At 53.3% G+C, this 19,508-nt stretch overlaps 1 protein-coding gene across 1 annotated transcript in view; it reads right to left on the bottom strand.

Moving 5' to 3' along the window:
* The window catches only part of PKD1 (polycystin 1, transient receptor potential channel interacting), an 83,970-nt gene that overhangs the window by 14,361 nt on the left and 50,101 nt on the right, over window positions 1-19,508 (bottom strand). Inside the window, exons 14-30 of the mRNA XM_027736098.2 lie at window positions 19,254-19,387; window positions 15,127-18,749; window positions 14,245-14,391; window positions 12,446-12,589; window positions 11,494-11,773; window positions 9,824-10,040; window positions 9,227-9,377; window positions 8,538-8,690; window positions 6,299-6,443; window positions 4,871-5,473; window positions 4,227-4,383; window positions 3,090-3,342; window positions 2,331-2,526; window positions 1,811-1,981; window positions 1,232-1,375; window positions 746-956; window positions 273-399 (exon numbers count right to left, since the gene is read on the bottom strand). Of these exons, the coding sequence (XP_027591899.2) occupies window positions 273-399; window positions 746-956; window positions 1,232-1,375; window positions 1,811-1,981; window positions 2,331-2,526; window positions 3,090-3,342; window positions 4,227-4,383; window positions 4,871-5,473; window positions 6,299-6,443; window positions 8,538-8,690; window positions 9,227-9,377; window positions 9,824-10,040; window positions 11,494-11,773; window positions 12,446-12,589; window positions 14,245-14,391; window positions 15,127-18,749; window positions 19,254-19,387 (6,856 nt within the window). The remainder of the gene's footprint in view (window positions 1-272; window positions 400-745; window positions 957-1,231; window positions 1,376-1,810; window positions 1,982-2,330; window positions 2,527-3,089; window positions 3,343-4,226; window positions 4,384-4,870; window positions 5,474-6,298; window positions 6,444-8,537; window positions 8,691-9,226; window positions 9,378-9,823; window positions 10,041-11,493; window positions 11,774-12,445; window positions 12,590-14,244; window positions 14,392-15,126; window positions 18,750-19,253; window positions 19,388-19,508) is intronic.

Below are 19,508 nucleotides of genomic sequence, written 5' to 3'. Positions count from 1 at the left end.
GAACAGCTTCTAAAACCTGTCCTTTTGGTCTCTGGGCACTATCAGAGTCCAGGCAGTGATCTGAGGTCAAGGGAGGGAGGCAGAGACTCGCTAAGGGAAGGGTCTGGCCATGGTGCAGCACAACTGGGCAAGTGCAGAGACCACTTGGAATGGTGTGGAGTGGTGAGTGCTGGAGAGGTGAGGTCCCAGCAAGGGCAAAATTTAGCCTCAGATAAGCAAAGCTGATGGCATCCCACCCATCAGAACAGCCTGCAACCATTCCTCCTCCTTACCTTGCCACGAGCCATCCGGAAGAGAAATAAAATGACCAGGTAGAGGGGATAAACCACCACACTGGACACCAGACCAACAGCCACTGTGTCCACACTCACAGGGATCAGGTTAGAAACGGCCACGTTGCTGCAGAGAATCAAGAGAGACCAGAGACAGGTGTCAGCAGGAGCATTTGGGGTTGCCAGGTAAGAAAGCAGGAGACAGAACTGCACAATCAGGTATTTCAGATGGGCAGAGAAAGAAACAGGCCTGGGCAGTGCTAACAGATGGCACAGCAAACCCAAAATCTGACTGTCCTTGGTCATCCATCATCCATGCCCCGCTCCCAGTTCTTTAGAATGAGGGCAGGCTCAAGGCCACAACCAAGGCAGCTGTTCCCCATGGGTTTAAGGTCTGTCCTGCCCCAATGGGACGGGCAGGAGGGGCCCTGAGGAGGGTGGGGGCTGGCCAGGGCACCGAGGGCCCAGCGCACCTGAGGTGGACGTTGCCCACCACGCCGTACCACACGGCGTTGGCGCAGAGGAAGAGGAAGATGAGGAGGGAGCAGCAGGTGGCCCTCTGGACGCGGGTGAAGCGGCTGCGGGGCGGGCGGTCCCACAGCGACAGCCACACGTGCTTCTCGAAGAAGCCTCGCTGCAGCTCCGCCACGAAGATCCGCGAGAAGCTCCTCAGCTCCGTCTCACCTGGGGACGAAAGAGGGACACTCAGGGTGGCTGTGCTGCAGAGGGGATGGCTGGGCACACCACACCCCTCCCCACGGACAACCTTAACATGGTTCTGTGATTCTCTCCTGCACGGGTCCTTGCCGTGCCCTGTCCTCAAGCACAAAAGACCCAGCAGAGCACTTGGCATCACTGCCATGAGGAAGAGCCAGTGTGGAGGTACCAGGGTCTCTCTGCTCTCCTGTGCCATGAGAACTGCTCAGCGCCCCCAACCCACACCCAGGGTGAGCACTCACTGGCAGCAAACACCTCCTTCTCCACCATGCCATCGTTGTCCTCGCTCTCCACCGACAGCCAGTCGTTCACCAGGAAGAAGTAGCTCTTGCTGCTCTGCAGGTCCCGCACGATGACGTGCTGCAGGTACCAGGAGGGGCTGAGTCCTAAAAGGGAAGAGTTGGAGAAATATTTCATGGCAGATATTCCCTGTGTGAGCCTGCAAAGCTGAGAGGGCCACACAAGGACCTGTCAGTGGGACAGCAGCAGTTCCCTGTGACACCATTATCATCACCAATGGGAAAAGGCACAGTACCCAGAAAAGCTTGGCACAGCCAGCTCACCCCTGAGGTGACATTTACAGACACTGTCACAGCACACAGCATCATGTGTCTGGGATGACACATGGCCAGCCTGTGGAATTCCCCATGATGGAGACTCCATGTGTCCCCCCCAGCAATGTCCCCCCCAAGCCAGCAGGTCACCAGGAGCCACTGCAGGCTCTCGTCTCTCTCTCCTGGCCCAGGTATCGGGCGGATCAGAGCCTGGTTCTGGCCCGAACCATCCACGTGCCCCAGCCCACACAGCTGCTGGTGTCCCACCTTTGTTGTCGTGCCAGATGCGGATGCGCCAGATGCTGCCGAGGCTGCGCTCCGTGGCGATCTGGAACACGTCCAGGCTGTTGCGGTGGAAGGCGTTGTCCCCGTCCAGGTGTCTGTGACCACTCTTGTTGTCCACCCCATACAGGGCGATCCCCACGTGGGCCGTGGTACCTGCAGGGAAGGGGCTCACTGAGGGAAGCCCACCCGAGGTGTGGCCGTTCCAGCCCCGCCGTCCTGCCAGGGACCTGCACCAGCGGGGTTGGAATGAGATGGTCTCTAAGGAACCTTCCAACCCAAAGCAGTCTGTGACTCTATGGTTTTTGACCTGTCCCATCATCACCCAATAAGAACTGGGAACACTGTGGGAAGCCCTGGTCTGACTGCTCAGAGCTGCTTCAAACACCAGCTCAGCTCTGGGCCCTGCAGGGGACATTCAGTGGGTGACGTGCTGAGGTCAGACCAGGTGAACTACGCAGATGTCACTTGAGGCACCACACACAGGAGCACCCTGTGGGCTCACCTGATCCTCTGCCCCAGCCCGTCTTCACCAGGATCTCGTATTTGTACATCCCGTTCTTCCCGCAGAAGGGAATCACTCCCACCCGGTGCAGGTCGATCATGTCCAGCTTGTGCACGATCAGCGCAGCCACCGAGTAGGTCACAAAGCACACGGCACACGTCAGCAGGACGATGTAGTTCAGGCCCGGGCCCGGGGCCTGGGAGGAAAGAAAAATGTTGAAAGGCAACTCTCCTTCCCCGGGAGGACCTCTCTTCCCATTCCCTGCCTCCTTCCTGGCTCTCATCACCGCTCAGACGTGATCCCACGGACCACAGCAGCAGCTGCCAGGAGTTCTCTGCTCCCATTCACGTCACAGGGACAGAGCGAGGAAGGGCTTGGATACCCTTGGGAAGCAGGGAGCAGCTGGCAGGTGCAATTCCCTGGGATAAAACAGTGGTGGGTGACAGCTGGAAGGAGAGTTTGGCATTTCCCTAAGAGGTGAACACGCTGCGAGGTGTCCAGATCGGGGACTAAAGCCATCTGCCAAAGGTCTGTTTTCAGCAGCAGCCAGGATTCCCAACCAGAGGACACAGCCCTCTGTGAGATGTGCCCATCTGCACCTCCAAAAGGCTCCCAGGTGCCTGTGCTGGTGCCAGGTGGGCACAGGGCAGCCCGACCCAGCTCGAACAGGAAGGCGACAGGAGCCCGAGGCTTTGCGAGGTGACAACAACCTGCTCAGCGTGTGACAACACTGCTCAGCCTCTGCGTGGGGGTACTCACAGGGAAGATGAACTGGACAGAGTTTGGGGGCACAAACAGGCTGGCCCCAAAGGCAGTGAGGTGCTGGGTTAAGCACACGGCCTGGTCTGGCCTGGTCTCCTCCAGGGGGACAATTCCTTCTGTTTTCCAGCGCTTCTCCCGCTCGCTGAAGTACTGGCACAGGGACGTGTAGAGCCCCAGCGTCACCTCCACTGGAGACCAGCTGAAGTGGTTGGTGATGTTCAGGTAGTATCTCTGGATGGGATCATCCGTTCTGGAGAAGGGAAAGACCAAGGAGATGACTAACCCACCTTCTGAAGGGCCACAGAGCCTGTTCCGACGGATGTGTGCCCATGGAAAGCATCCAGCTGCAGGGGCAGGGGAGCACACAGTGCAGAGGAGAAGCTCAGTGAACATGGTATGATTTACACTCTTTGGCAGTGCAGATATTCAGACCACCTGAATCCTTCATTTTGTATTATTTCAGCACCTGAAGCACTACTGCACATTCTCCCTGCCCAGCTCTCCCGCTCGCCCTTCCCTGTGTCCCACTGACTCCCACGACACTTCCACAAATCTTGGCTCAGAGATTTGATTAGGATGATTTATTCCTCTTTGAGCATCCTGTTCCCAAAAGCCATGGAAGCTGTGTCACCTTGCACAACAGTGGCTCCACTCTTGCCCCACCTATTCTCAAGCTGCCCATCTTTTCTCCTCAGATAATGCCTACGACTGGCTCCTAAATAATCCAAGGCATGAACACGTGCTCCAGGGCAAGGCAGCAACTGGAGTTGCAGGAATGACTGCTCTGATAAGAAGAAAAGAGCTTTTGGGAGCCCACAAGGGATGTGGTGTTCTCCTGTCACCCACTGGAAAGGGGAGCTGTGAGGACAGAGGTGCTCTCTGAAGGTTTCACCGCAGAACAAGAACAAGATTAACATGGGGTGCTTTGCTCTGGGAAAGGGTTTCATGAGCTGCATAAAGCAAACCCTGAACCCACCAAGGTCAGTGTGAGTCCCTTGGGAAGAGTCCTGCTAAAGCTGGGCAGCTCTGGGATCACGGTGCCCAGAGGATGGAAGCCTGGACAAGCTGCAGTCAGACTCCAGCAGGTATCAGGTATCCCTGGGTGACAGGAACCACCAGGGAGATTTCTCTTACCTGGGTGAGGTGAAGAAGGTGTAGAGTTTGTGGTCACTTCCAGCCAGGGCATCCAGGCTGATTTTCTTGGAGGCAGTGCAGTTGTGCTCGTTGGGCTGGGGCTCGTGATGGAGATAGGCCATGATGAACGGCTCGGGCTCGCTGGCAAGGTAGTGATCTGTGTGGGGAGGGGGGACAGACACAGAGGGCTTCAGAAACACCTGGGAGATTCGACCACAAGCCTGCTGCCAGCAGTGGGTGCTCAGGGAGGAGAATCAGGAATGCAGAAAGTCAGGAGAGATGCTCTTCCAGACTGCACCCTCTCAGTCTGCAGCTCAGAGGAACCCTGAGCACTGGATACCATCGTACCTGCCCAGGATTGGGACTGGACCAACTCCCTCCAGTGCTAATGTGGCTCAACAGAAGGGCTGAGAAAAGCAAAAGGCTTCTCAGTGCCAGAATCCACAAACAAGGATGACTCTGGCCACTGGATAATGCCTGAGACAGCCAGAACCTCAACCATGCAGTGTGGAACCTGCTGGCTACCCCGGTATCCTCTCTCACCCCGGTTATCCCTTGACACAGCTCTCCTTTGCTGCAGCACCCAGCCCTCCTCTCCCATGGGAAGAACAAAGAGCACGAAGAAATGGATTTGTCTGTGCTACCATTGAGGACTCTGTAGGTGAGCTGGAAATGCAGTCCTGCTTCTCTGTTGTTGCTCTCCATGTTCACAATCAGGTTCACAGACGTCCTTGGCTCGATGACTTCCGTGCCAGCAGCGAGGTTGTTGGGATCTGTGTTGTTTGACACCATCACAGTGATGGCTTTCTCTGAGTCCAGGCTCCCGATGGGGATCTGCACTCCGTTGTGTGTCTGGAACTCCATGGAGGCCACCTTGGTGGACACAGTGTAGTTGCTGATGTAACCAAAAGGGAAAGGATTGGAGTCCACTTGGAACATGACTTGAATGACATCCGTCAGGTTGGAAAGGGTGGAGTTGAAGGCCTGGGGGATGGAGAACTGGCAGTTTGGTGTGTTTTCGTAGCAAAGCAAGTTAAAGGGGTCAGACCTCTTGCCTGTGGCCTTAATTTCTCCTCCCACCAGCTCAAGGGGCTCTTCGTTCAGCACTCGGGACTTCATGAGGATGCGCATCAGGCTGGAGGACAGGTTGTAGGCTTTGGGAGCCAGCAGCAAGTTGTGGGAATCAGCAAGCAGCTCCTGGGGCTTGGATTCTTGTGAAACCGTATTGACAAGGTGGATTAGGTCACCTGCCAGGAGAGAAATAAAGGTGCAAAGAGAGGAAGTGGTAAATTGCCTGGATAACTCTAGAGTCCAGATAACACCTGACACCTTCCCAAAACAATCAGACAAGGCTTCCCTTACTGTCTTCTCACTGTTACTCCACACTCTGCACATGACCTTCCCCACTGGAAATGTTTGTAGCCCAGAGCTAAAAACAGAGCTGCCAGAAATTCCTGCAGCCTCTCTAATCTACAAAGTTTGGTGAGAAATACTTAATCATAACTGGTTTTATTTTCCTCCTGTGTAGTGACTAGAACCACGGACCAGGAAACAGGGAAGGAAAGGATAAAACAAACATATGTTACTAACTCTTTGCACTATAAAGTGGAGAACACTCAGAAAGGACTGCAGAGAATGTGTCTCTGCTTCCTCCCAGATCAACCAGGTGGGAATTTCCACACAGTGTTCACAGATGCCCCAGTGAGGTCTGAAAGCCTCCTCAGACTCCAACCAGAAGACAAGCATCTGGAAGCCATAGCTGTTACTCATTGTTTACTGAAAAGAGAAATCCCTGGAGAATTAGTGAGTTTATTAGGAGTATTAAGGGAGTTTATTAACAACTGTCATATTTAAATGTCCGCAGAGAAGCTGCCAAAGCCAGGATAACCCTGGGAAACATGAGGGGGAAGAGACTACTAGGATGCCACACTCCAAATCACATGTCAGATGCAATTTCCTAACAGCTTGAGAAGGCCAAACCCCAAATGGCAGAGGAGGAGGCCTCCAAAGCTCCCCTCAGCAGGAGCCCTGTGCCCTGGTCACCTGTCCCCATGCTGCAGGACAGAGCTCACCTGTGATGTTGAGGATGTTGTCAGCAATGCCAGTTGGAGTCACAGTGCCCTGGGTTGTTTCCCCCTGCAGAATGGTCATCATGGTCTCCAGCTTGTTCAAGGTCCTTGTCAGGCATGACTTGCACACCAGCTCCTTGCTCGCCACCTGCAAAGGGAAACAGGGTTTGATGGAGCAGGAACATCCCCAGAAAAAGAGGAGGCAGGTGTGGGCAAGTCCAGCTGGCTCAGTCCTGCAAAGACCTTTCTATTCTGAAAGTCACCCCTGCTCTTCCTGGGGAGGGGACAGCAGACACCATGGCTGCCCTGCCCACACTGAGAGGGGCCAGCAAGTTACTGGTGTCTCCAAGGCTCTTCCATCCACCTCCCATGACATTCCAATGTGCCAGCACACAGGTAGGCATGGCAGAGACTGACAGGAGATGCTTTTGGGTTGGAAAGAGGAATAAAGGGAGCATATTATTGCCTAGAGCAGCTGTGGCTGCCCCATCCCTGGAAGAGTTCAAGACCAGGATGGACAGGGTTTGGAATAACCTGGCATAGTGGAAGGTGTCCCTGCCTGTGGCAGGGGGTGGGACTGGATGAGCTTTAAGGTCCCTTCCAACCCAAACCATTCCAGAATTCTATGATTCTACATTTCTGTTCCCTGGAGTTCACTTGTAAGGACCACGCACATCTTCCCTCTGGGGCTACACGCTATTCCCACAGAACCAACCAGAAAAAGCTGGATAGGATTCCTTCATCCACTCCACTCCCATCAATGGAAGCAGGATTTAGCCCTAACTGAATCCATTTCAGTGTCTAAATACTCCTGAAAGCTGTGGGAGGGATCCTGCCACTCAGGCATGATGGATGTCCCTCCCTCTGCTCCCAGATGTGTCCAAGAAACAGAATGTTCTAGCCATGGCCTGGAGCTTCCTGCACTCTAGAGGTTGGATGGGAGGGACTGAGGCAACACATGGAAGCTGTTACCACAACCCCGTTCCTCACTCTTATTCATCTTTTTTTCTTTTAATCATCACAGGATTCAGACGTGATTCACCACATGTTTTGGTGAAGAATCAAAACATCATCTGCAGGTCTCGAATTCCCCCTTTTCTGCTTTTATTTGTAAGCTCTTGAGAAGCCAGGACACAGTGTGTGAATCGGAGTCCACGAGTCAGGAATCAGGGAGGTGGGGAAGAAACTGGGTTATGGGGAGGAACCACCCAAGGGCAGCTCCTACTTAGGGAGGAGAAAAGACTGAGATTCTTTTTTTTTCCCTCCAGGATAAACTAATTCTGATTCTTCCCCTCCCTTGTAGGTAAAATCAGAACTGTAACAGCCCTGATGGACCTTTCTACAGGAAAGGAATGTGTGAACTCCACTTGTCTCAACCCCTTGGGAAATTCTAGATTACTGTTTTCCTAAGCTTTTCATTCCAATCCAGAGCACAAACTAATCCTGGAATGTCAGCTTTTCTCGTGGAATAAAAATTCTATTTCTAGACCTAAGCTTCCACAGCGAGACCGAGTCACGAGGCAGGAGGAGGTGGGAGAGACAGAAACAAACCGATCTAGCACGGAAAGGGATGTGCTGAGCCCCAACCCCGGACAAAGATGAACAGAAACATGGGATTTCTGAGGTCTGCAGGCTCTGAAGCAGAGAAGAGAGGCCAGGACAGGCACTCTGTGGGTGGCATGCAGTAGTCTGTCCATCATTCCGACGCCTGTTCCCGCTGTGCAAGGCCCTGACCTGGCTGGAGGCGAAGCACAGCCGAGGCCAAGGTACCTGACTCCAGTCCCCAGAGCAAGGATTTGGGAGGGCGGGGAGGAGGACTGTGCCAGAGCAGCCTGGCTGACCACCAAACCCCAAGTGCATTATATAACTGGGCTCTCTTCCCTCCTCAATCCACCAGGCAGCAGCCCCAGCACTGGGAACTGGCTGGGGAACAAGGCACTTCCAGTCAGCAGCAGAGCAGAGCAAAGGAGGGTTTCTCATCTTGTAGGGTAGAAACAGGGCTGGGAGGAACATCAGGCCTTGGTCCTTGCCCCTGGCCCAAGGCAGGTCCAGCTCTACTCGTGCTACTCCTGATGGGAGCCCAGTCTGTCCTCGGAGATTCTGCAACTCCCCCAGCATTTTATTCCAGTGTTTCTGGAGCCTCCCTGTGTCGGGGAGGGAGCCAGGGAAGCACAACAAGGATTGGAGAGCACCTAAGATGCAGCTGGATGGCCAGAGGTGGGAGGTGGTGACGGGAACGTACCATGCACTGCGCCAGGGCCGCCGAGATCTGCTGGATGTCATCAACAGTGTTCACCTTCAGAGAGTTCAGGGTCTCCGTGATGTTGTTGCGAGTCCAGGTCCGGAGCTCAAATTCATTCCCAGCCTCAGGTTCCAGAAGCATGGATCTCTCATACTGCGGGGAGAAAAGCACATAGAGTGAGGAAATCTAGGAGGTTGTTACAGAGGATGATGAGCTGAGCTTAAGTCTCCTCTTCCATGCTCTCTGTACCTCCCTGACTCTGCTTCTCCCCAGAGGGATCTAATGAGCTGGTTTCCCAGCAGAACTTTCTCAATTTTGCTTGTGCTTTCCAAGCAATTATCTGAACAGCCTTGCACTTGATAGCGAAGTAGTGCCCAGTGTAGTCCTTACCCAGCTAAGCAGAGTCCTGTGCTCAGGGGGATCATCCCTGCCTGGCTTCCAGGAGTGCAGCAGGCTCTTACCAGGCAGGAAAACACAAGTATAGCCCAAAATTCCTGCCTTGCCTATAGCGATGCACATGGAAGGACTGGGCCCCACTTCAGGTGGGAGTGAAAGGGAATTCTGCCAGGAGGGTGATGCTGTAGAATTAGTTATTTCCCTACATTATTGTACGAAATCTGGCCCAAGAACTTTACTGGTGACTATAAGGACTTCTGGAGGCCTCTCTTGGGCAGAAAGAGCTGCGTTACCTCATTTAAGATGGTGATGAGGGCCAGGGAGTACTCAATGACCTGCTGAGGGTCCCCTTGTTTCACCAATCCCTGGAGCACAGTGTCAGTTTGGTTGTAGAGCCAGTAGGAAAGGCTGGGAAAGCCCTCAGGTAAGCCAATTTCCATGGAGCTGCAAGGGAAAGAGGGATTTGGGTTAAGTGCAGACTGTCACCGGGGCTGGGAAGGGAGAGAACAGGGAAGCAGGTGGGTGAACCACAAAGACAGCACTGCTGACGCCCTGGCACCCACTTTGCAGGAGCTGCATGGAAACCACCATGGACCTGAGACCTGGCTCCTCATCAGCCCAGCTCTGGGACCTGATGATCTTAGAAGTCTTTTCAAGCCTTAATGTTTCCATGATTCCAAGATTCTACGAAAGCAGTAACTTCTGGGAAAATCTTCCCCTTGAGCGATGACCCACAAAGACTGGAATTCTCTGTACTGCACTTCTGCTGAGCCTCCCCACCCCTTCCTGCCAACAGCCTCTCCCAGGAGGCAAACCTTTCACCTGGGATCCACCGAGCCCTTCAGGACAGGGAGCCCAGGCTGGACACCGATGCTGTTGGTGACCCTTACCTGTTAATGGCCACCACGGTGGCTCCCAGCTGGTCCTGCACGAGGACGGACACGGACACCTGGAAGCCGCTCTCGTGGAAGCCGGGGGGCAGGAAGGCGCCGTGCTCGGCCCGGCTGCCCTTGTAGAGGCAGAACTCGTGGAAGTGGCCGCGGCGGCGGCGCGAGGCCAGCAGGATGTACACCAGCGGGCCCTCCGCGTCCTCCGTGTCCCGCCAGCCTGCAAGGCAAACCCACACGGGGGGGCTGAGGGGGGCCAGGGCGCGGGGGGGCCGCACACACCTTCCCAAAGCCTGGGCCACCCATCTGGGCTGCGCCCCTTCCCTCCCCCGGGGTGTCCCACCCTGCTCAGCCCTTCAGCATGGACGGGGTTTGGAGCAACCCGGGATAGTGGAAGGTGTTCCTGCCCACGGCAGGGGGTGGGACTGGATGGGCTTTAAGGTCCCTTCTAACCCAAACCATTCCAGGCTTCTCTGATGATTCTGCAGATCTGCCCTTGCTGCTGTCCCCAGCAAGGGTCACCTTGCTCTGGTGAGAGGGACAGTGTTTGGGTCTTGTAACATTTAAAAGGATTATGAAAAATCCATTATCAAAATAAAAATGGGAATAACTCTGCTGGGACTGGGAACAGCACTGACCAAGGCCATGGCTTCTGTACAAGCCTTGCAAAGTCTGACATTAGACAGAGGCTCAGCCCTCAGGCAGTTCAGCATCTCAGAACAACTGAGTCAAGGATAAAACCTGCAGGAAAGTTTCCTTGGAGATCCCAGGAATTATGGGGAGTTTCACAGGGGCTGGGAAATGCACTGTATGTTTGCCAGTGAGCCCCAGTGAAGATGTTGGCTCTGCCAGGGCTCACAGAGCTGGACATCCACCAGTAGGTCTGTGTCCTGGTCTGTCACTTCAGCTTAAAAACAATCTAAGAGCTAAAATTCCCACCGTTCCAAAGAGGAATGGATTTCAGCATTATTCTGGGCAGCTCAAAACATCCCGAAGTTACAACCCCATCACGCTGAACACACTCTGCTGCTCCCCCAGCCTTGGTGACCAGCCCCCTGGAAGCAGCAGCATCCATCCCCTCTCCGCGTGGCTTCCCGGCACTGTGCACAAACAGCTCTAATCTCTAACACTAATCATTTGGGGAAATCTGGTTTCCAGAGGCACTTAGTCCTTGGCCCAAGGCTACGGGACATCAGCCAGGCCACTTTTCCAAAGCTGGGCTTGTTGTTGCTGTCTCTGCAGCTGGTTGGGAAGGTAACTGCCGGCGGGAACATTCAGCCCAAATGGCAGAGTTGGCCCCAGTGCTTTGTCTTCTGATTCTTCCCACATAAATGTGACTCAGTTTTGGGCACCATCTTCTTTTTCCTGCATCGAAGTACCAGTTTCTTCCCCAAGAGCTGGCCTGGCCTGGATGTCACCATTCAGCTACAGGAATTAAGATTTATAAAACTGCCTGCCTGCTACCATGAGTTTTAGAGCTCCATAATTTGGGCACACAAAGCTGCTCCTGGGCCAAGCTGCTTCCGAGCTCAGCCCCGGCCAACAATGTCATGGGGTAGGAGTTTGGGGCAAAAGAAACCTCTGTGGGAAGAGCATCTGGTAACACTGGCCATGGGAAGGCTTTGCCTGTGAGGGGCAGGGAGAACTGGCAGGTGCCCACCCAACGCTCTCACCTGCACACTCAAAGTGCACCTTGGTCATGAGTGCCCTGAGGGGTCCTTGGGGAGACAGGAAGCACTCTCCCCCCGTGGGGGGCTGGTTGGGGAGCAGGTCGATGGAGGCGAAGCCCTCCTCCCCCGTGGTGAGGTCTGTGATGTGCAGGGTGAAGGTGTAGCCCTCGCCATCCTTCAGTGCCCCCGGCCTCAGCACCAGGTTCATCCCCGTGTCCCCAGTGGAGGTCGTTGTTTTGTCCAGGATGAGAGACCTGTTCTTAAAGCTGTGTGCTGCCCATCTCTGCAGGGATGGAAAGACAGGAGAAGTTTTGTTTAAATCTGCAGTTAAGTCCTTAAAATGTTTTCAGATTGAGTCTCTTATAAAAAGTAACAGATTTCTAGTGGGAGCGTCTGCCAAATTTGCAGTTGATAATTCAGCTTTAGTCTTGTGTGCTACAGCAACAAGAACTGGAACCTTTCCAAAATGTCTGGTGGGAATATTTCCACTGTGAGATCTACTTTAGTTTCTGGGATTACATCACCCTCTGACAGAATATTTCATAATACAGAGTACAAAACACAGGAAATAAATGAAGGACTGGTGGAGTCTCCACGGGATACCATGTTTTATATGCTTCAAGCTGAACATGGCCTGGGTGGTTACTGTTAATAGCACAAAAGTACAATTGTGATAACAAGAGAAACAGTGAGATAACCAGGCAGAAAATGCCAGGCAAGGACATGCTGGGCTTGCTGGGAGCAACAGGACTGCCCGTTCTGAGACCTGCTTCACTCCATAGGCTGCAGGGATGCTGTGGAGTGGAATCAGGAATCAGAGGAGGGCAGGAGGTACTCGGGGGATCAGGACAGACTAAACCACCTCTGCTTGAGCCACCAGAATAACAGGCAAAATGCCAACCAGCATGGAGAAAAAACACTTTACCAAAGGTGAAGCAAAGACCAATGACTTTACCCCAAGCTTGGAGTCATTGTGACAGTTCTGGCAGGTCCCCTCCAGGTAGACGTAGGAGCTCTTGCTGACTTCGTAGACAGACTGAGCCTTGCAGGAAACACACTCCAGGGACACGATAGGGACTCCCCCCCTTTTGATGAACACCTGGGAAAGCAAGAGGCTCCATTAGAAGATCTGACACCAAAATACAGACAACTAAAATGTAAGGACACATCCCAACACCCGGTTCTGAAAGGGGGAATCGCTGTGCACCAGCCCAGCCTATGCTAAGGAAACAGGAGGAAGGGATTCCCAAAGGATTTCCAGTCAGATTTAAGCTACATCACTGCTCTCACACTGCCCAGTTCTGTCACTGGTTTTCAAGAGCCACTCAGTGCCAAACTGGGCCAATCTAGGTCATTCTGGATTTACTTTATCTATACTTGAACAACATAAATTGCTTTCAAAATGTTCCTCTGGCCCCCTGTGCTGAATTCCCAGCAAACCCTGCTTTGGCTGTAGGTTAGGGATGGAAGAACCACCTTTTCCAGAGAGCAGCATGTTGTTCCAGGGTTTTAGCTGGAATCTAACTGCACTTCTCAAGATATCTACCACACCTTCCTGGCAGAGCACCCAGAGAGAGCAGAGGCACCGGTGGCTCAGACACAACAGCTTTTGAGCTCTGACCCCTGTACTTTGTCTAAATTCCTTTAATCCCCAAGGAAACAGGCCTGTCCAGTCTTGGACAGAGCCCTCTGTCCTGGCATAACGAGCATTAGGAATTCAAAGACAGTAATGAAGACATTGTTTAACATGGCAGACTCTTTTAAGAGGATAAATATTCCCCAGCATTAAGCCTGAGAGCATTGAAGCTCCATTCATTCCTCCAGTATTTGCAAATTTCCTGCGACACTGGGATCATTGTTTTGCGCTCGCGCATGGAAACCAGATAGTACGGAATGTCCTTGAAAGACTATCAATTTCATTTTTTTCTTTTCATCCTCCAGCTCTGGTTTCAAACCCCGGCAGTAAGAGTTTCCACTTTCAGAGTAACTACACCTCTAATTGCCAAGTGCACCAGATGAACGTTCCTGACATGAACCGTCGGGCTGCGGGTGCGCTTGGCCTTGGGCTTAATGTGTCATAAACAACATGCACTTAAGAAAATCCTCCCTTCAAAAAATTTGGAAGGAGAGAAGAGAGGAACTGTTGACAGTAGAATTAAGCACCAGGTCTAAGGAAGCTCTCTCTGGGCAAAAACCAGGGAAGACCCTGCTGCTGTGGGATGTGAAGAGCCAAGACTGCATAAAGTGCTGGGAGAGCCACCGACCATGGCCGGGCTCCTTCGCTGGCCCACGGTGGGACTCAATGATCTTAAAGGTCTTTTCCAACCCACATGATTCTATACAGAAACTAAAAGAACTTGGTAGGAGAAGCAAAAAGTGCTGCCCAAGGAAGATGACTGTAAGATGGCTCTCTCACAGAAATACCAATGTCTGCTCCTGCCAACGACCTGGATGAGATCAGTTACAGAGCCCCAGTGATGCCCTAAAATCTGGGGTCTAATTCTTCCCTGAGAGGGTGGGGAGGCCCTGGCACAGGTTGCCCAGAGAAGCTGTGGCTGCCCCATCCCTGGAAGTGTCCAAGGCCAGGTTGGACAAGGCTTGTAGCAACCTGGGGTAGTGGGAGGTGTCCCTGCCCATGGCAGGGGGTGGAAGGTCCTTCCAACCCAACCATTCTATAATTCTGTGACTCCCAGTTTGGCTGTGTCCAGCAACAGGCACCCAAGGAGAGCAGTGACAGTTGTCTGTGGTACGTACGGTTTGGTTGGTGGCCTCAGGACTCATGTCCCCCTTCCTGACGGTGAGGTCGAACGTGTACGCCACATCTGCTTCTAATTCAGCTTTGGGAATTGTGACAATTCCTTCACTGGCACTGAAATTCAGAGAGCACCCTGCAGCCGAGCTCTGCTTGCAAGGAGAAAAGAACTTTCAAACCCTCCTTGGTACGGGTGCAAGTCGGGTTAGTCCACAGCCAAAACATTCAGGTCCACACAGAGTCACTGCCACAGACCTCGCTGTGCAGTGCCACCACTGGGGTGGGAGAAACAGGGCGTGTGTGGACAACAAAACACATCATCCTACTCTTCAGGTTAGTAAACAGTACTTGGAATACTCCTGTGTTTCATCTGAACTTCAGATTCTTATTTTATAGCAATTAATTCTTCATTAAATAGCTTATAAATGTTGCCAAGAATCACAAAAAGCTCACATTAACTCAAAAGGCCTAATCCACAGACACTTCACATCTTGTTATTTTGAGGCAAATATATAGAAAACACGATATTTTACAAGCAAAAGAATCCCACATTCAATCAAAAAGTGCTCCTGAGGTGGATCTCCCATCAGGATCTGCAGGGCAGTTCTCTCTTGCCCCTCCATCAGTGCAGGGTCAGAGCACTTCAGTATGTGAGGACAGTGACTTGCTTGTGACCACAGCTTGTGGTCACTTGACCTCTCTGAAGTCTAACTCTGTCCCCTGATGGCATTAGAGACATTTAACTGTTAATGGGACAGGGACCAGAGCCCTCAGCCCCCAGAACTGCAGTCAGCAGCTATTTCAGGCCAGACATGTTTGTAGTGGAGCTGACGTGCAGCTGGAGCTCCCCAGCGGTCACCCTGGCTGTGCAAGACTGCTCTTACCTTGGAGGAGTACGTACAGGACCACTCGTACAACAGTGGGGTCTGTTCGCCGTCATCCAAGTTCGGGTCGTAGGACTTCTCCCCGTCCAAGATTAAGTCCTGAGTGTTGGACCATACACGGTATGACCCCCCATCAATGATTGGGACCAGCTTACTTGGGATCACAGTCACATTGGCAAAGATGCTTTTGGACAGGGGGGTATCTCCAAAGGAGACAATAAACATGAAGCAATAGTTCCCAACGTGCAGGGCGAGCTTTGGGATAACCAGCTGGGGCCTGTTCACGTCAACGTTCGGCAGCCGGATCCTGCTGGAGTCATCCAGGTCCATGCAGCTGGGTGCTCGGTAGATCTCCCACAGGTGCTCTGTCTGGTACTTGATGCACCCTCGGAGGTCAATCTGTGCCTCCAGATAGTTCCTCTGGGATCGCTTCATGACTACCTGGGGGGGCAAGGCCAATTCCACCTCCGGCTCCTCGCACTCCAGGACTTGGACGGTGACAGTGAGCTGGGCTATGAAGAAGCTGATGAGATTGGTGGCATTCACCTCCACCAGGTAATCCCCGGGACTCAGGTAGGAATAGTTGGCCGCTGCAACCCTGGTTGTTTGAGTGGAAGAACCATCCCCAAAGCTCCACAAGAACTCAACGCTCCTGCTGCTGGGCACCACCATGGCTTCGAACAGTGCCGTCCTGTTGACAAAGGCATTGGAGGCAGAGAGGGAGACCTGGACTATCGGGTCTTGGACCTGGATGGTTCTGGTGATATTGACACTTCCCAAGTCATTGAAGGCACTGAGGTGAATCTCAAGCAGCCCTGCAGCTTCTGGAGTGTAGGAAACGCTCTCTCCTGACACAGTGACCACAGACCGACCTTGCTCTTTCCACAGGGAGAACTGCCAGGAGAAGGACACACGGGAGCCGCTCCCCACGCGGGCACTGAGGCTCTTCTCTGTGCCTGTGGGGATGCCCTCCTCACAGCAGTTCAGGAGCCTGACATCCCGGATGGCCTCCAGGACAGAGATGAGCACCTGGGCGTGTGCGATGCTGATCTGGTTCTGCACGGTCACAGTCACCAGGTAATCACCGCTCTTGGTGAACTCATGGGTGTACCTGGACCCGTTGAGCACCACAGAGTAGTCCCCGCTTATGCTCACCAGGTAACTCACAGAGGTACCTGACAACATCCTGATCACAAAGGTGACCTGCTCCCCTGGCTCCACCACCTTCTTGCTGGCGAGAACTTCCAGACCTTGGATCCTGTCCAGCACTGAGATATTCCTGCTGGCCAGAGCCCAGCTGATGTCGTTGGACGCGTTCAGATGGACCGTATAAAGCCCTGCCGTAGGGAATGTGACTGCCACAGACTGGCCAGTCAAGGTGCCATTGGGCACCTCCCAAAGCCAGGTCACTTCAGTCCCTTTCTGCAGCTCCCCCTCAAAGACCACCGTGGAGCCTGATGAGACGTACCTACAGTCCAGCTCTGCTGTCCCTATACTCAGCCCCTCTATAACCTCCTCTACACAGATAGAAATTGTTGAATTGGTTGAATTCAGCTTGTTTTCTGCTCCGACGATGACCTCGATCACCCCAGGGCTTTGGAAGGAGTGTATAATGAAGGGTTCAGAAGTAACAGGAGAGGAGCCATCCTCGAGGTACCACACGTATGTGATGCCAGTGCCACTGGTTATGGTGGCACTTATGTTAACAGAGGCATTAATAGCAGCTGGGTTGGGGAAGGCGTAGGGCTTTAGGAGACCAAGGCTTTCAACAAACTCCAGTGTCCTGTTAACAGTGGCACATCCCAGCATATTGGTGGCCTTCAGATAGACAGTGTAGTTCCCAGCTTCGGGGACGCTAAAGGAGAAGGTTTTCCCAGTGGAGGTCTGCACAGCATTGCCATCCCGCTGGACCACCCAGCTGTAGGAGATGTTTGTTCCCTCTCTCACCACGGCCTGCAAATGGAGTGTTTTGTTTGTTGGGAAATACATGTCCTCCACCAGGTCACCGCTGGCCACCTGCAGGCCCTCAATCTGCTCCAGGACGTAGACGTAGATGCTGTCCTGCAACGAGCTGATCTTGTTCTCTGCTGTCACAATGACGTTGAACGTGCCCACGGACCGGAAGGTGTAGGAAATTGTGGAGGAGCCTTGGATAGGAGTGCACCGATCGCAGAGGATCCACGAGTAGCGGATGGCAGTGCCAGCCACGAGGGTGGCTACAAAACTCACCGACCCATTCAGTGGCACCACTGTCCTGCTGGCATTGATGGTGAGGCCAAAGAGCCGACGTTTCACGGTGACGTCGATGGTGGTCTCGTTAGAGCTCACGTCGTTCTGGCCCATCACGGTAATGCTGTAACGGCCCGTGCTGTTGTAGGAGTGGGTGGCGACTTGCCCAGGCTGGGTAGTGCCATCTCCAAAGTCCCAGCAGTAACTCACTTTGGTTCCATTCATGCTGGCAGAGAACAGGTAGATCTGGTTCAGCTCCAAAACATCTGTCCCATTATATTCAATCTTCGCTACCCCAACTGGTTCCTGGACTTCCACAAATGCTGTGTCGTTGTTGAAAGAGACGTTGTTGGAGACGGTCACTGTGACCAGGAAGACCCCTGTGTTCTTGTAGGTGTAGGTCACCTCGGTCCCACTCGATCTGGCGGACTCGTTGTTCCCGAAATCCCAGCGGTAGCGGTACTGGTAGGGAGGCACAGCACTGACCTGGAAGGTGCTCTCTTCCCCAAGCCTCACAAAGTGCTTGGAAGGGAGAAGGGTGACATTGACTATCTCCGGCTCCACACAGACGCTGGTGAAATAGTGAGCCTTGTTAAACCTGCTGGAGAGAGTCAGGGAGAGCAGGAACGTCCCGCTTCGGGTGAAGTTGTGCCTCACCCCAGGGTCCCCCCTGACTGTGACATTAGAGGAGCCATCTCCAAAAGTCCAGTCAAAGATGTACTCCTCAGGATTCCCCGTCACGTACGCGGTGAGCTGCACGTCCGGGTGCTCCAGGATGCAAGAAGCTGGCTCTATTTTGAGCACTTCCAGGACAAATATCCGAACAGGAACAGCCTGGGAGATGGAGTTCACGGGATTCACAGCAGTCACATTCACAGTGCAGTTGATGTCCTTTATGTACACGTGTTCTACCACCGGCTCCTGACTCCTCAGCACCGTCCCATCCCCCAGGTCGAACACCCAGGTGATGCTGTCCCCGGTCTGCACGGAGGCGTTGATGGTGACAGACGCTCCCAGCTCTGCTGCCTCGCCCGCGGAAACACGGAGCCCGCTGATCTCCTCAAACACCTGGTAGCACTCCACTGTCTCCACACTGCTCACGGTGTTGTTGGCTGTCACGGTGACGTTGTACACCCCTCTCTGGGCATAGCTGTGGGTCACTGTAGGTTGGATCTCTGTGAGCAGGGGGGACCTGTCCCCGAAGTCCCAGGTGTACACGACGCCATAGGGGGATGGCAGGGGATGGGCTTGGAAGGTCACCGGGCGGCTCACAACTAAAACTTCCTCCTCTGCTTCCACCTTCACATCAACCAGGTAACTGTGGACGTGAACTGGGGTCAAGTGCGTGAGGTTCTCGAACTGGTTGGACACGACAACCATCAGGGCATATTCTCCTGCATTGGAAGAGAGCAGAGCAAGACCAGGGTGAGGACATGTCTGTCTGCCCCTGTGCCGTGCACACCCAAGGTTTTCCCTGCTCCAGCCCAGGACCAGCAGGAACTACACCAGGACATGTGCATGAGGACCAAACACCAAGTAAGGAGCCAGTCCAGCAGGCACAGAGAAAAGATTTTCTTTCTATTTGCCCACAGAACAGACCCTCCTTGTTGCCCATCCCTCCCACCAGCACAGGCCCTGCCCTGCCCCTCATCTACCTATCCACTGAGACTGCCCAAAAATGGACTGTGTGTGGTAGACCTGCTTCTTACAGCGTGGCCAAACCTCTCCAAGAAACACAGTTATAGAGGATGGCAACTGGAGACTTCCAGTCACTGGCCATTCGTTCAGGAACAAGGTAATGACTTTCATGACTTGGTTTTATTGGATGGTGTCTTGTAGTCCCCTCATAATAAAAACACCTGAGCCCCTTCTTCCCCAAAGAACCTTCCTGACCATACCTGGGTCTTGGTAGATGTGTGAAACATTGTGCTCAATGACAACCTCATGGACACTGGGATCAGGAACAAGGAAAGACTTGTTGTAGGGAGGTTTGAACAGGTATGTCTCCTGGACACCATCTCCAAAATCCCACCTGGAGAAACAGGTAAACAGTGTTACACTGCACAACAGGAAAATCATGGAAATCCCAAAGGAATCCTGGCCTGTCTTTCAGGTTGGGGCTGGGTTTTCCAAAAGAAACATAGGAAACAGCA

The sequence above is a fragment of the Pipra filicauda genome, unplaced genomic scaffold (genome assembly GCF_003945595.2).
Source record: "Pipra filicauda isolate LSUMZ 115617 unplaced genomic scaffold, ASM394559v2 scaffold266_size1643727_pilon, whole genome shotgun sequence".
In the NCBI taxonomy this organism is placed as follows: domain Eukaryota; kingdom Metazoa; phylum Chordata; class Aves; order Passeriformes; family Pipridae; genus Pipra; species Pipra filicauda.
Note: the sequence above shows the minus strand (reverse complement) of the source record. Positions and strands in the feature narration are given on the sequence as shown.